This window comes from Lotus japonicus, chromosome 1, assembly GCF_012489685.1.
Source record: "Lotus japonicus ecotype B-129 chromosome 1, LjGifu_v1.2".
In the NCBI taxonomy this organism is placed as follows: domain Eukaryota; kingdom Viridiplantae; phylum Streptophyta; class Magnoliopsida; order Fabales; family Fabaceae; genus Lotus; species Lotus japonicus.
This window is the reverse complement of record NC_080041.1, coordinates 84459908-84475877: the sequence shown is the minus strand read 5'-3', so window position 1 is coordinate 84475877 and position 15970 is coordinate 84459908. Positions and strand designations below refer to the sequence as shown.

Sequence of the window (15970 nt, the reverse complement as noted above, 5' to 3'; positions counted from 1 at the left end):
CAAACTCAATCCCTACCTCCTCACCGCCGCCACCACCCTTCTCCTCTTCTTTTTCCCAAACCCAAACCCTACCTCCTCTCCGCCGCCACCACCCTTCTCCTCATGACATGCGCCGCCATCCTCTGTGCCGCCACCACCCTAGTCACTCCACCACTGCATCTGCATGGCTTCTTGCCTTCTTCCTCCATGCTTTTCTGGTCCGAGATAGCTTGTTCATCTTCATTTTGCCTCAATCGATTCTGATATCGCAAGATGAAGTGAACATGCTATTTCGCATGAGATAAGCAATTGAAAACTTGTTCTTGACTTCTTGGTAAGTTGGTAATGGTATATCCAGATGACCAGATCTGATCTATGTTGTTTTTGGTTAATTTTTTTGATGAAATTGAATGAAATTACTCAAATTAGGGTTCTTTGCTCTTCATCTTTCTATTTTCTGCAAAATCCGATGGAACCGACCTGACCCGCCCGTTACCCGACCAACCCGAAACCGATCCAAACCGACACATCTCATGGTCGGTTACGGGCCCAGTTTTATGTCATGCGGGTTCGGTCGGTGGAGCTTTTTGGGCCCGAAACCGACCGAACCCGATCGGTGGACAGGCCTAATTGGCAGTAAAACATAATAAATCGTTGTTTTGTTTATAGGATAATAAATCGTTGTACTTTGTGGTGTAAAAGTAATTTTAATTATAAAATTTCTTCCCCCTCATGAACCAGATAAAAATAAGTTATTTTTCTTTCCCTCCCCTCCTATGAACCAAATGTAATAAGTATTAAAATCTCTCCCCTCCCTTTCTCTCCCCCCTCCTCCCCTCCATTAAAATCCCTCCCCTCCCCTCCTTTAAACCAAACGGTATGTAAAGGAGCTTGAGTTTATGAGTTTTTCTCCCCTTGGATCTTATGAATGTGAGTGGAATTTAACACATCATCTTATTTGTAAACTGCGACTCTCAAGGACAGTTTCACTCATGTTGCAGTAGTGTTTCCTTTCTCACATGTTTGAGTAGGTTGAGACTTAGGACGAGAGAGTGGGAGGAACGATTGGAGAATAAATGTGATGTATGTTCTGGAGAATAAATTGATATCCTCTATGTTATGCATTTTACTCTGATTTATGTTATAATAATTACGCGGGGTTTAGAGGGTGTTACAAACACTGCTGCTGATTTCATGGCGATGAATGCATCCTCCTTTAACAATGTTGTTTGGATGGAGGATGACCTTGTTTGGATGGAGGATGGTCTTCCAGGTTCGTGGTCTTTTTTGAACGCAAATATTTTAACGTGTACGTCGACTTAATTTTTTAATGGAAGCTCATTTTAAATAAATCTCATATATATATAGGAAAATCATTAACGAGCACCTTGCAAATTTACTACTCCATATTCAAAAATGTTTTCTTCACACCTCATTTTGAGGTGGAAGAAGGTGGAGGGATGAGAGAAATAGAAAGAAAAGAAAAAGTAAGAGAGAGAATGTATGAGATGTAATAGATGATAAGAGGAGAGAGAAATAAAAATAAAAATGAGTGAAAATGAGGTGTATTAAAAATGAGGTGTGAATATATAATTGTTGCTCCATTTTTTTTTTTGAAAATATTGTTGCTCCATATTTTGAACGTTACATAAATGTAACTTTTTTTTTGTCTTGACCAAGGTATCCCCACAGCCGATAGCCGTGAGACTAATCCCTCGCCTTACGGTCAGTGCACTAAGCGGTAGGGGCTAACCACATAAATGTAACTTAGATGTGAGTGTTAACATTAGTCACAAAAAAAAACATTAGTCATGTGATCCACTCTAAACATAATTATTCAAAATAAATAGGTAAGAATATTATATTTATTTAAAAAACCATGTATTTTATGAGCTACTTGCAAACAAATTAAATTTGTGACAAAAAAAGGATGGAGAGAGCAAAACATAACCGAAGAAAAAGTCATAGTTACGTTACGTAGCATGTTTGCCGGATATGTAAAATCCTAATTAAGTAAGAATATTTGTACAGTTCTACTGACATAAATAAACAACAAAAAATTTCTGTTTCTTTCTTTAAAAAATAAAAAACCAAAAACATCTAGTAATCAAGAGAATCACATAGAAGTGATGCAAGAATGTCGACACTATGACCATTTTTTTCCCCCTAAAACTCAACTTAAGCATCCATCTTTCTATTCTCTCACTTCCTCTGTCATTCAAATGTCGACACTCTTCTTCTCTAACACTCCATGATGCCATTCTTTTCCCAATCTCAATCTCAAACACTGTCTCTCCATAGTTCTTCCATTTTCTTATTTATATTACTTCTTATCAAATTCAGTTTTCTCCACATTGCTCATTCCAATAACAACTCTGTTATTCTCTTCATCCCATGTTTTTTATTGAGGTTTGTTATTGTTCTCACTTTCCCCTGTTTTGCTTTGCTCTTTATTCTGCAACTTTCTCTGTATTCAAGAAGAATTATTATAGCTTTCTTCTCCTCTCTTTTTTCTCAGGATTCCTGGGAACTGCTTCAGCTTCTCATTGGAAAAACAGGTAATTCTTTTCTTGCAACCAAACTGCTTCTTCTTCTTCTTCCCCTGTTTTCCTCTGTTTTCCCCTGTTTTGCTCTGTTTTTTTCACCAATTTTGAATGTAACAAGTTATCAAATTCAATTCCCCTTTTCTCACCCACCCAGATTGCAAGTTCTAATCTTTACAACTCGCAATCATAGGTGAATCAATTTTTTTCAAAAGGGGTTTCTTCAATTCTTCTAAACTCTTGAGCCGGTGTTGCTGTTTTTCCCAAATTAGTGAAAGAACCGATTTCTCATCATTCAACGATGAACTCCACCGCTTGTGGAGGCGGCGGCGCCGGGGAAGAACTCTGTCGAGATGACTCAGCAGCGTTTGTTCTCAAGTTCGTCGCCATGGCGTCCATTCTCCTTGCCGGCATGGCCGGAATTGCCATCCCTCTCATCGGGAAACACCGCCGCTTCCTCCGCACCGATGGGAACCTCTTCGTCGCCGCCAAGGCCTTCGCGGCGGGGGTGATTCTTGCTACCGGGTTCGTCCACATGCTCTCCGACGCGACGAAAGCGCTCAACAGTCCTTGCTTGCCGGAGTTTCCATGGTCCAAGTTTCCCTTCACCGGTTTCTTTGCTATGGTGGCGGCGCTATTCACACTCCTCCTTGACTTCGTCGGAACTCAGTACTACGAGCGGAAGCAGGGGCTGAACCGTGTCCCCGACGAGCAAACGCGGGTCGGGTCGTCGGAGCCTGAAACCGTGAAGGTGTTTGGGGAAGAAGAGAGCGGTGGAATGCACATTGTGGGGATGCATGCACACGCGGCGCATCATAGACACAACCACCCTCATGGACAGGACGCGTGTCACGGCATTGGCGGCGTCAAGGAGCACGGCCATGCTCACGCTCACGGCCATGCTCTCATAAGTGTTGCTGATGACGGCGAAGAAATTGATGTCAGACACGTTGTTGTTTCACAGGTATCTATCTGTTTGTTATTTATTAGTTTTCATGGTTTTGCTTGATACATCATTGCCAATCAAACATGTTTAAGCTCAACTGATATTCGAACACTGCATTTAGATTTATCACTTTTTCTAAGATGAAGTGTGTGTTTGTTTATCCATTGCCTTAGATGTGAATTTGAGTTTTCTCAATGCAACAACTTTGCATGGTTGGAAAGATTGGCTTGAAAGCCAAATATGTCAGTTGAATAATGTGTTTGTGACTAGACAGGTTAATGTGCTTTCAACTGGAAATCTAACACAGCCAAATATGTCAGTTTAACTGGCTTTCAACTAAGAACCAACACTTCCAAGTGATTGAGATGAAAGTTTCTTTATGCTCCACTACTATTCAAAGACACATTTAGATGTACCATTTTTTCTAAGAAGAAGTATGTGTTTGTTTATAGACTGAATCAGATGCGAATGTGTTTATTCTCAATCAAAAACTTTGCTCAGTAAGAAAATTTGTCTTGTAATTGAATCCAAATATACTCAAAGGATGCTATGTACTATGTAGTATTGACAACTGTGCTTTGTGAAGATGACAATGACATGTTAAATGCTTGTGTTTTTCAGGTCTTGGAGCTTGGGATTGTATCACATTCAGTGATAATTGGGTTGTCTCTGGGAGTTTCACAGAGTCCTTGTACCATAAGGCCTCTGATTGCTGCACTATCTTTCCATCAGTTCTTTGAAGGGTTTGCACTTGGAGGCTGCATTTCTCAGGCACAGTTCAAGACTTCATCAGCAACAATCATGGCTTGTTTCTTTGCACTGACTACCCCGGTGGGTATAGGCATTGGAACTGGTATTGCTTCAGTGTATAACCCTTACAGCGCTGGCGCCCTTGTAGCAGAAGGGATTTTGGACTCGTTGTCAGCAGGGATTTTAGTGTACATGGCTTTAGTGGACTTGATAGCTGCTGATTTTCTCAGCAAAAGAATGAGTTGTAATTTTAGGCTGCAGATAGTTTCTTATTGCATGCTTTTCCTTGGTGCTGGATTAATGTCCTCGCTTGCAATATGGGCATGAAAATCGTCTCAATGTAGTTGTAACTGTGTTGTTCAATTTTGATTTATATCTTTATATTTCTTTCTTCAATGCACATTGTATAAACTTCCATTCCTGATGAAGCCTCCTCCAATGCTAGAATTGCAATTAGAGTTCATACCTTGAAAACTAACATCAAGGCTAGACCATTTTTATCTATGTATGCTGATCTGGTTGATGGTATATCTTGTATAAGCAGTTGTCATTGAAATCAAGCTTGTATTGGGGATGTCTTTTGGGAGATAGACATAAAAACTTAACATGATAAAGCATGAGAAAATTTTCACATGAGAGGATCTTCTTCCCGGTCTAGGAGTATTTTTTTTATCTCCTTCCTTACATTGACTTTATGTGTCACCTTAGTGCGTAGTTAAGTTTTCAAATGTGAGTTTTGAGTCTTATATTGTTTAAGAAGGGTCCGGCTATGGTGCGTTAGTAAAAAAGTGGTGGACGATACAATTATCACTATTCATTTTAAACGGGTTACAATTTGGTCCTTTTAAACATTAAATCTTGTAATCATGCGTAGAACCTCACATTTGTTTCCTTTTTTAAAACACCCCCTCTAACATTACCAACCTAGGTGCCCATTAAGTTAAATTGGGTAAATTGGGTAGTCGGTGTTTATGCCTTCCCACTTTGTTTATGCATCTGGGTGTTTGTTGTTTTAGGGTTTCACGGGTCTCTGCTTTCGTAAATCCAAGACTTCAGTTTATTTCCAAAGATCTTGCGTTTAGGATCCCAATTGATGGCACGAAGATGCAGGAAGTGGTTTAAAGGTGCGACACCGCCGGCGACGTGGGTGGTTATACTTCGAAGGAACTGCAGCGGAAGGTACGACCGATAGTGTTTATTCAAAAAATAAATTACGTTCCAAATTTAACATACATCACCCCTGCCCACCCCCATGAATAATTGTTTCTTCACACCTCAAAATAGGGTGGAAATAGGTGGAGGAGGATAGAGCTAGAAATAAATTAAAAAGTAAGAGATAGAAAATTATGTGGTTTTTTATGGTCTATTTAGTAAAAAATGTCCTCACTTGTGCCTATTTAGTAAAAAATGTCATCACTTCTTATAGAATATGTTAATTTTCTTTTGTTACTACTCACTTATGTTCTCAGCAATAAACTCAAACCTTGATGGGCTATCGCAACTCCTAAGATCGGTGTTCTCAACACATGTCAATTAACCTCCCACCCTAATGGGCAATCGCGACTCTAAGATCCCAATACAGTAGGTCTTAATCCTCACCGGTGTTCTTATCAAGTAACCTCATACCCCTAATGGGCTACGCATACTCTTAAGATTTCGATAGCGCAGATCGTTGTTATTATATGTAACCTCACAGAGGCCGACCACTAGTCTAACAAGCCCTATAACAAACAACTTACTACTAACCGGTGTTCTCAGCACATGTCATAGTCCTTACCGGTGTTCTTATCAACTAACCTCACACCCTAATGGGCTATCGCGACTCTTAGGATCCAAATACCGTAGGTCTTAGTCCTCACCGGTGTTCTTATCAAGCAACCTCACACCCCTAATGGGCTATCGCGACTATTAACATCCAAAAACTGTAAGTCGTAGTCCTCACCGGTGTTCTTATCAATTAACCTCACACCCCTAATGGCCTATCGCGACTATTAACATCCAAAAACTGTACGTCGTAGTCCTCACCGGTGTTCTTAGCAATAACCTGGGTCCCCAATAACCTCACACCTTATTCACAACACACATTAACAAATTAATGATGACCAACCATTTATTAATACCCATAAATGTTTCATTAGCCAGAAATTATACAACACACATTCACATGATCCATTATTTTAAACCCAAAAATGATTCATTACCCAGAAATTAGCCAACATTTACCCAAAAGTTACCCAACATTTATTCTTTCCCCTTCATTCATTCATTACCCTTACTTCAAGACCCGTTTACCATACTTCATCTTTAGTTTCACGAATCTGGGTAATCATTCCATTCCGATGCACCGTATAATCCCTCTCTGGGTAATCAATGTTCATCTCCATGTCACTTTGCAAATTTGTTGTCTTCTTTATCTCGGTGCGTTAGTGTTTAATACCCATTAAGAGCAAGGAATTTCAGGTTGATTATTCACTAAGAAACAAAACACCTAAACGTAAACAACAGATAAAACACCTGAACTTGTTGTAACGATTTCAATTCAAGCATAGAGAATCAAAATCACCCATGAATCTCAATTATAAACATGTTAATCGAGAAACCCCGATAACAGCATCTACAGACAATCGTTGGTAGACATTGCTCCGATGTATTCTTCACGACGTTTCCGGTGACCCCACTTTTGATTATCTCGGTGATATATGATTAATGGTCATTTAGAGCAACGAAAGGAATAAGGACGATGAATGAATTTCAGGTTCATTATTCACTAAAACGCAAGACATTAAAATAATAAAGCCTTGAGGGACTACAGCTGAATAAAGCCATTCTACAAATTTAGATTGTTTTTCACGTATGCACGGTACCTCACAAACTTAGTGTTGCACCATAGTCGGACCCGTTTAAGAATAAGCTAGTTGAAGACTATATAAGATGAGACTTGCGCATCCAATACCTTAAGATTTTTTGTAAAAATGCAGTGTCAGGTTCTCTTTTGCAGTATTCTACGTTAGCCCATTGGTGAAGGATCACTTGCTTTGGGCACATATTGTCTCCCTTTGTATTAAAGTCAATAGTGAATGGTTTATATTTCCAGTTATCATAAGTTTGAGGACTTTAGATTAGTTTAGTCTGTGGAGCATAGTGTTTAGCTCTTTATTTGGTATCTTTGGAGCTTTTGACTCTTAATTTGTAATAACTCTATCAACCATCTGTACTTTAAGAGACTTTTGATTTGAGAGGAAGCAGTGTAATGTGTGGTTACTCACTTTACACTTGAGATGAGCATTGTTTTAGGTTATAAATATGAGTGTGGAGTTTCATAGTGTTTAAAAATGAGCTAATTGAAGATTATATAAGAAATAAGACTCATATATTCAAATATTTAAATTTAATCCCTTTTGAGCTTCTCTAGAGAATAACAGTTACAATTGCTGCAACAAATCTTTGTGGATGTGTTAAGCCAAAATTACAAGCATTACAATTATCGACACCATGGTACAAAAAATGGTTTCTCGACAGAAGGGGTTGGGCGAAGCCGGCAACTCAGCACACGATGTCCCTCAAGGACAAGTTAGTAAAAGCCATAACTCGACACACTCAGAAGATGAAGAAATCTCGATCACCTTAATGGAAGAGGCAGTTACCGAATAACAAGCGATTACAAGCACGTGCGTACACCCACGATGCCACGAATAGCAACGGTTGCCCACGACTCAGAACCACCCACGTGGCAATAGAGTCACGTGCGCGAAGACCATCGGCTAAACGTGGGGTATGGCGCCAAAATTCAAAACCCACGAAGCCATCGTGCATCCAAGGAAAACCGCCAAGAACATGGGCAGAAAGAACAATATAAATAGAGGAAGCAGCAGCAGAAGAAGAGGTTCCCAACTAGAAAACTCTGAAAACTCACTAAAAGCTCTAAACGTCCGCATCAATGAGACTTCGAGAGCAGAACGTGATGATGGAGGAGTATGTTGCAGAACCAACGCTTTAATTTCCTTGCATTTCAGTTTGTTAATTCCCAGTTCTTATGTGTAACTTGTTTTGTCGAAATTTGCTTTCATGTTATTTTGGTTTGCTTAACTATTTTGTAATCGACTCATATTCAATAAAATCCAGTTTCGTTTGAAGTTGTTTATTGTTGTCGAAAACACATCCGTCCACACACTACACTTTGGCAAAACGTTTTCTCAAAAGGACCCTGAAATCTAAACTTCCTTTAGTCGAACTAAGAGGATATTTGTTTACCAAAAATCCGTGTAAACAAATTGGCACGCCTGGTGGGACAGTTTTTGTGAAAACTAAGTTTTACAGAAGTGTTTTGTGTGTTTTGTTTGCTGCATGCTATTTGGTATTTGCTACTTGCCTTGATTGTGATTTATATGCATCTGAGAAGTGGTAAGAGTTTGAGTATGGCAAGCAATCGAGGAAGAACCTCCCCTCAAGGATCTAACGTGGGTAATCAGAGTAGTCCCGGGGGAAGTAGTGGTAATAATAATGAAGAAGTGTCTACTGGAATGGGGCATGGCACCAGTATGCCAACCCAGAACGTGGCAATTTCTGCAGTTGCAGAAATGCCTGTATCTACATCAGTACAGGCACAAATTGTTCCAACGATTACGAGGGACATGCCTTATGGTATGCCTACATCTATGATGCAAGGCATACAAGGCACGTATTCGACGTTCCCTGAAAATGTTCCCCCATTCAGCATACCCCCTTTTGGGGCAAATGGAACAATGTTAAACCTGGGAAGTCGCGTTAGTCCCCCTATTCCTGGATCTAGTTCACAAATTTATTTATCTACAGGTATGAATAATGGTTCACTTCAAGCCATTAGGCAGCAAGTAGATGATAGTAACCATGAAATGGTTAACATGCTATCTCGACAGATAGGTGAGCTAATCAACCCTGTGCTCCAAAATAATAATGCCAATAATCAGCATTTGGCACGACAGATGGATCGTTTGGCGACAGCCCTGGGGGCACCAGTCGAAATCCAACCGGCACCAGGGATTAACCAAGTCCCGTTGCCTAACCATGTCCCTGCCCCGGTGCGCTATCAGGCGCCGCAACACCAAGAGATGAGGGCAAACCCTTTGTACGAGGCAGTGCAGCCACCATTGCAAAATGTGTATATGGTAAACAGGGAAGAACACGCTGATGGTGTGCTAGAAAGAATTCGACACCAGAACGCTGGGGGGCAACAAAATGTTGCTGCTGTGGTGGAGCAATTGTTGAACCAACATGGTTTCAACGTGGGTTTCGCGAATAGACCCCATTTTGTGTCAGCCTTTACAGAGGCGGTTCTCGAATCAGAACTTCCTCGAGGCTGGAAGGTCCCCAAATTCACTAAGTTCTCAGGGGATTCAGGAGAGTCCACGGTAGAACACATAGCCAGGTACCAAATCGAAGCAGGAGACTTAGCCATCAATGAGAATTTGAAAATGAAGTACTTCCCGAGTTCTCTAACCAAAAATGCATTTACCTGGTTCACCACCCTCGCTCCTAGGTCAGTCCATACATGGGCCCAGTTGGAAAGAATTTTCCATGAACAGTTCTTTAGGGGAGAGTGCAAAGTAAGTTTGAAGGACCTGGCTAGTGTCAAAAGAAAGCCAGCAGAGTCTATTGATGATTACCTAAACAGGTTTAGGATGCTTAAATCTCGATGCTTCACCCATGTTCCTGAACACGAGCTAGTTGTCTTAGCCGCTGGTGGTCTAGAGTATTCTATTAGAAAGAAGATCGACACTCAGTATATTCGAGATATGTCTTTGCTCGCAGATAGAGTGAGGCACATCGAATTGCTAAAGGCCGAAAAGTCAGAGGAAAGGGCCAAGACTACTAAGTGGCCAAAGAAGGAGAAGGTAGCGTATATAGATGCGGATTCAGTAGGTCAGAGTCCATGTGTCTATCGAGAAGTCCTTGCGGACGTCGATTTGAATGACGTCAATCTGGCTGAACTTCAGCCAGGGGATCCTTATGTGTGTAAAGCATTGAAACCACGTGAAAACAAACTTGGGGAGGAAAATCCCAAGAACACGATTCCTGCTGTAAAAACTTATACTTTTGATGTGGCCAAATGTGATGCAATCTATGATATACTTGTGTCTGATGGTTTGCTTGTGGTCCCCAAAGACCAAAAACTTCCTTCTCCTGAACAAAGGAAAGGGAAGAAGTATTGCAAATATCATAACTTTTTTGGTCATTGGACCTCACAATGTGTTCGTTTCAGGGACCTCGTGCAGGGGGCATTGGACTCAGGAAGGCTCAAGTATGACGAAAAAGCCAAAAGTCAAATGAAGATTGACTCTGACCCACTGCAGGTAGCTGAAGCCAACTACGTGGAACCTTTCTACATTGGCATGGTTGACATTTCCGAGAAGCTGAATCTGGGCCTGACACTCGAGGAGGCAAAGGAGGAAAACACGGCTGTCGAAGAACCAGACGTCGTGAAAGAAGTGAACTTGGAAGAGGTTTACCCCAAGGCTGGAGAAACCCTTGTCGAGTTTCTATCCCGCAGCAAAGATGGCGAGAAAGAAGTTATGTTGTGCCCTCGATGCAGCGCTGTTTTCGACAAATCCGCAGCCAAGGCCTATCAAGATTCAGAAATGAAAAGGCATTATCAGAGGAAGGCTCCTGTATCCAGGAGACTGAAGTACCCTCACGAGGAGTGGGTCGAAAGAGACCAGGAACTCGATTGCCATAAAGGCCAGAAAACAAGCAGTAAAGACAAAACTTACCTCCCCAATGCTGGATTGCCAAGAAACCAATGGTTCAGGCCAACGCCTCCAAGGCCAAAACCATACCCTAAGTGGCAGAAAATCGACTTAGGCCAGGGATCCTCTTACATCAACAATTCTCGTGTGTCACGAAGCTACTCCTATGGCTCTGAGAACTACTATGCTCCCGAACAGATGACCAGGACTCAGTTCAGGCGTTTTTTGAGGAAAAGGAAAGCTGAGAGGGAAAGAGGTGGCAAGTTCCGTTCACTATGGGACATAAAGCCAGAAGACAACTCTCGCAATGAACCTAGTGTGGCGTCGATGATCAACCAGCTGGATCACGCCATCAAACAGGGAACAACCATACCACCAAATCCAGCTAAGGAAAAAGGGAAGGATGTCGTCGAGGATGAGGATGAAGACATGCTCGAAGATTTCGACGACAGTGAGGGAGAAGAGCTCAACATCATCTGCATCGTGTCCATCCTACCTGCAGAATTCGATAGAATCTCAGAGGTCACTGAAAGCGAGGAAGACTACTATGTCGACGACGAACCAGATGACAATCCTTTGTGTTATTATGTGATGCAGAGAGGATCCGTCGAAGATGAAAGAGCTATCTTCCAAAGGCCAACCGAGCGAATGAAGAGCCATTTGAAACCGCTATTTGTTTGGGCCAGAGTCGAGGAGAAGGGTGTTAACAAAGTCCTTGTCGACGGGGGAGCTGCAATTAACCTCATGCCCGGATTTATGCTCAAGAAGTTAGGAAAAACTGAAGCGGATCTAATCTCACATGACATGGTGCTTTCCGATTATGAAGGAAAGACAGGTTCTTCCCTAGGGGCAATCATGTTGAACATAACCGTAGGAACAGTAGCCCGTTCCACATTGTTCATTGTGGTCCCTTCAAAGGCCAATTACAATTTGCTGCTGGGAAGAGAATGGATTCATGGCGTGGGGGCAGTGCCTTCGACCTTACACCAACGTATATCCATTTGGAAAGCTGATGGAGTTGTCGAAAATGTACTAGCAGATCAAAGCTACTATTTAGCAGAAACAAGCTACGTTGGTAAGAAGAATTTCGAGAAGAGTTTAGCCACAATTGCTCCTTTAGACACAGTGGCTAGCCAGTACTTCAACCCCTACTCAGAGTACTCAGTAACGTTGGATCTCATCCGGGGCCTAAACCTCAATGAAGCATGTAAACCTGATGCCATGAGTGGATGGCACAGTGATGAAGAGAAAGATGCCACTGATGGGTGGCAAGCCAATGATAAAGATGATTAATTCGAGCATGGCTCGAATTTCGGCTTACGCAGCCGAAAACAAAATAAGAACGGCCTTGGAGGCCGAGAGGATAGCCAAAGAAATGGCTATAGACGAAGCTAATGTCTCAATCCTGCCTGTCGAATTGACACCTCAGGAGGAGGCAACAATAAATAAGGATGACACGTGCATAGAAATAAACGAGCGGAGTGCTGAGGAATGCGGATTCGAGGACCTTTGCAATCTGAGGCTAGATTGCATCTATGATGACGGCCCATTAGGCTTCGAGAAGCCAGTGGTCGAATTTTCCAAGAGAATGGAAGCGCAAGACCCTTTAGAAGAAGTAGACCTGGGTGATGGCTTAGAAAAGAGGCCAACGTATATTAGTGCTCTCATTGACCCGGAGCTAAAAGACAGGATGGTGAAATTACTCAAGGAATTCAAAGACTGTTTCGCTTGGGATTACGATGAAATGCCTGGCCTCAGTCGAGAAGTGGTGGAATTGAAGTTACCCATCAAAGAAAACAAGAAACCAGTCAAGCAACTGCCCAGGAGGTTCCATCCAGATGTGTTGGTGAAAATCAAGGAAGAAATCGAAAGACTCCTCAGGTGTAAATTTATCAGAACAGCTCGATATGTGGACTGGTTAGCCAACGTGGTTCCAGTAATCAAGAAGAATGGAAAGATGAGAGTTTGCATAGATTTCCGAGATCTTAACGCCGCCACTCCAAAAGACGAGTATCACATGCCTATTGCTGAGATGATGGTGGATTCAGCTGTAGGTCATGAATACTTAAGCTTGTTGGATGGTTACTCAGGCTACAACCAAATCTTCATAGCAGAAGAGGACGTGTCGAAAACAGCTTTTCGATGTCTCGGTGCCTTGGGGACGTACGAGTGGGTGGTCATGCCATTTGGGTTGAAAAACGCTGGCGCGACCTACCAAAGGGTAATGAATACCATTTTTCATGATTTTATAGAAACCTTCATGCAGGTTTATATTGATGACATTGTGGTGAAATCCCCATCAAGGGATGACCATTTGTTGCATCTAAGGAAATCCTTTGAGAGGATGAGAAAATATGGCTTGAAGATGAATCCCCTTAAATGTGCCTTTGGTGTTATTGCAGGTGATTTTTTGGGTTTTGTGGTGCATAAAAAGGGCATCGAGATTAACAAGAACAAAGCTAAAGCCATTCTCGACACTAGTCCACCAACTAGCAAGAAACAACTGCAATCACTATTGGGAAAGATTAACTTCCTAAGGAGATTCATTGCTAACCTCAGTGAGAAGACCAAGTCATTTTCCCCACTTCTTCGACTTAAAAAGGAAGATGCGTTCCGCTGGGAAGCAGAGCATCAAAAAGCGTTCGATGAACTCAGAGTGTACTTGTCTAGCCCACCTATAATGGCACCACCCATAAGAGGAAAGCCAATGAAGCTGTACATCTCTGCCACGGATGGAACCATCGGAAGCATGTTGGCTCAAGAAGATGAAGATAGCAAAGAAAGAGCCATATTTTACTTAAGCAGGGTGTTAAATGATGCAGAAACTCGATACACCATGATCGAGAAATTATGTTTATGCTTGTACTTCTCTTGTGTAAAGCTGAAATATTATATAAAGCCAATCGATGTAATGGTTTTTTCTCATTATGATATAACAAAGCACATGTTATCCAAACCTATCTTGCATAGTCGAATTGGTAAATGGGCTTTAGCCCTAACCGAGTATTCACTAACTTATGCCCCACTAAAGGCAGTTAAGGGACAAGCAATTGCTGACTTCCTGGCAGACCATACTTTGCCTCAAGAAATCATAACTTACATAGGCATCCAACCTTGGAAACTATTTTTCGACGGTTCTAGCCATAAGTATGGCACTGGGATCGGGATGTTCATCGTATCCCCAAGGGGCATCCCCACGAAATTCAAGTTTAGGATTAAGAGTAACTGCTCAAACAATGAGGCTGAGTATGAGGCATTAACATCAGGCCTCGAGATCTTGATAGCCCTCGGGGCAAAGAATGTCGTCGTAAAAGGGGACTCTGAGTTGGTAATAAAGCAACTTACCAAGGAATACAAGTGCATTAGTGAAAATCTAGCTAGGTATTAGACGAAAGCTAGTAATTTGTTGACCAAGTTCGACGAAGCTAGGCTAGGTCACGTTTCCAGAGTGGACAATCAAGAAGCCAATGAATTGGCACAAATCGCATCAGGATATATGGTCGATAAATGTAGGTTAAAAGAGCTTATCGAGGTCAAAGAAAAACTAAACCCCTCTAACCTCGACATCCTGGTCATTGACAATATGACACCTAATGATTGGAGAAAGCCAATTGTCGATTACTTGCAAAATCCTGTGGGTACTACAGATAGAAAGACAAAATACAGGGCAATGAGCTATGTCATCATGGGAAACGAGCTATTCAAGAAAAGCGTCGACGGAACACTACTGAAGTGTTTAAGTGAAGACGACGCGTTCATAGCGATCTCGGCCGTTCACGACGGGCTATGTGGTGCACACCAGGCAGGAATCAAGATGAAGTGGATCCTATTTCGACAAGGGATGTATTGGCCTACTATTATGAAAGATTGTATGGAGTATGCCAAGAGGTGCCAAGATTGTCAGAGACACGCGGGGATACAACATGTGCCAGCAAGTGAACTACACTCGATCATTAAGCCTTGGCCATTCAGGGGTTGGGCTTTAGACCTAATTGGCGAAATTAACCCATGTTCTTCTAGGCAGCATAAGTACATCATAGTGGCTATAGATTACTTTACCAAGTGGGTAGAGGCAATTCCTCTACAAAATGTGACCCAGGACACGGTGATCGAGTTCATTCAGAATCACATAGTGTACCGCTTTGGGCTACCTGAGTCACTTACTACAGACCAAGGCACAGTGTTTGTAGGCCAAAAGGTAGCATCATTCGCAGAATCTTGGGGTATAAAACTCCTAACCTCGACCCCCTATTATGCTCAAGCGAATGGTCAAGTCGAAGCGGCCAACAAAACGTTGATCTCCTTGATTAAAAAACATGTTGGTCGAAAACCTAAAAACTGGCATCAAACGTTAGGCCAAGTGCTTTGGGCTTACAGGAATTCACCTAAGGAATCTACCGGAGCAACGCCTTTTCGACTAGCATATGGTCAAGAAGCGGTACTACCAGTAGAAGTATATTTACAGTCATGCAGAATTCAAAGGCAAGAGGAAATTCCAAGTGAAGATTATTGGAGTATGATGCTTGACGAATTAGTCAATCTCGACGAAGAAAGACTATTGGTGTTGGATACCTTAACCAGGCAAAAGGATCGCATTGCTAAAGCTTATAACAAAAAGGTTAGAGCTAAATCTTTTATGCTTGGTGATTACGTATGGAAGGTCGTCTTACCAATTGATAAAAAAGATAAACGTTACGGAAAATGGTCCCCAAACTGGGAAGGCCCTTTTTCAGTCGAGAAAGTACTTTTAAACAACGCTTATTCGATTAAGGAATTAGGAGGTAATCGACAAATGACGATAAATGGCAAATATTTAAAAACGTATAAGCCAACATTGCATGAGATAAACATCGAATAAAGAAGTAAAAAAGAATCAATTGCCAAATGCGAATGTTTTATTAAATAGAATAGAGCATTACAACTATGGCAAAGAAATTTTAAAAAGGAGGGTTGACCCTACAACTATTGTATCTGGCCCTAAGAGGCTCCATGCGCCTCAAGACATCTTCTTGTTGGGATTCCAGTCGCGA

At 41.8% G+C, this 15970-nt stretch overlaps 1 protein-coding gene across 2 annotated transcripts; it reads left to right on the top strand.

Moving 5' to 3' along the window:
- Window positions 1–2207: 2207 nt before the first annotated feature.
- LOC130724684 (zinc transporter 4, chloroplastic) lies at window positions 2208–4614 on the top strand. Of its 2 annotated transcripts, none has more exons than XM_057575967.1 (4): window positions 2208–2388; window positions 2498–2537; window positions 2795–3486; window positions 4090–4614. In XM_057575967.1, exons 1-4 carry the CDS (start codon window positions 2374–2376, stop codon window positions 4543–4545), a joined length of 1203 nt encoding a protein of 400 aa, XP_057431950.1. In that variant the 5' UTR covers window positions 2208–2373; the 3' UTR covers window positions 4546–4614. The 2 variants fall into 2 exon arrangements, with proteins under 2 accessions (XP_057431950.1, XP_057431956.1); XM_057575973.1 differs by having other exon boundaries at window positions 2209–2388; window positions 2716–3486.
- The last annotated feature ends 11356 nt before the right edge of the window (window positions 4615–15970 follow it).

Bases quoted from the DNA above. Each gene is read 5' to 3' on its own strand.
- LOC130724684 (XM_057575967.1), top strand. The intron at 2,538-2,794 runs GTAATTCTTTTC...TTCCCAAATTAG, and splicing joins GCTTCTCATTGGAAAAACAG to TGAAAGAACCGATTTCTCAT. The intron at 3,487-4,089 runs GTATCTATCTGT...TGTGTTTTTCAG, and splicing joins GACACGTTGTTGTTTCACAG to GTCTTGGAGCTTGGGATTGT.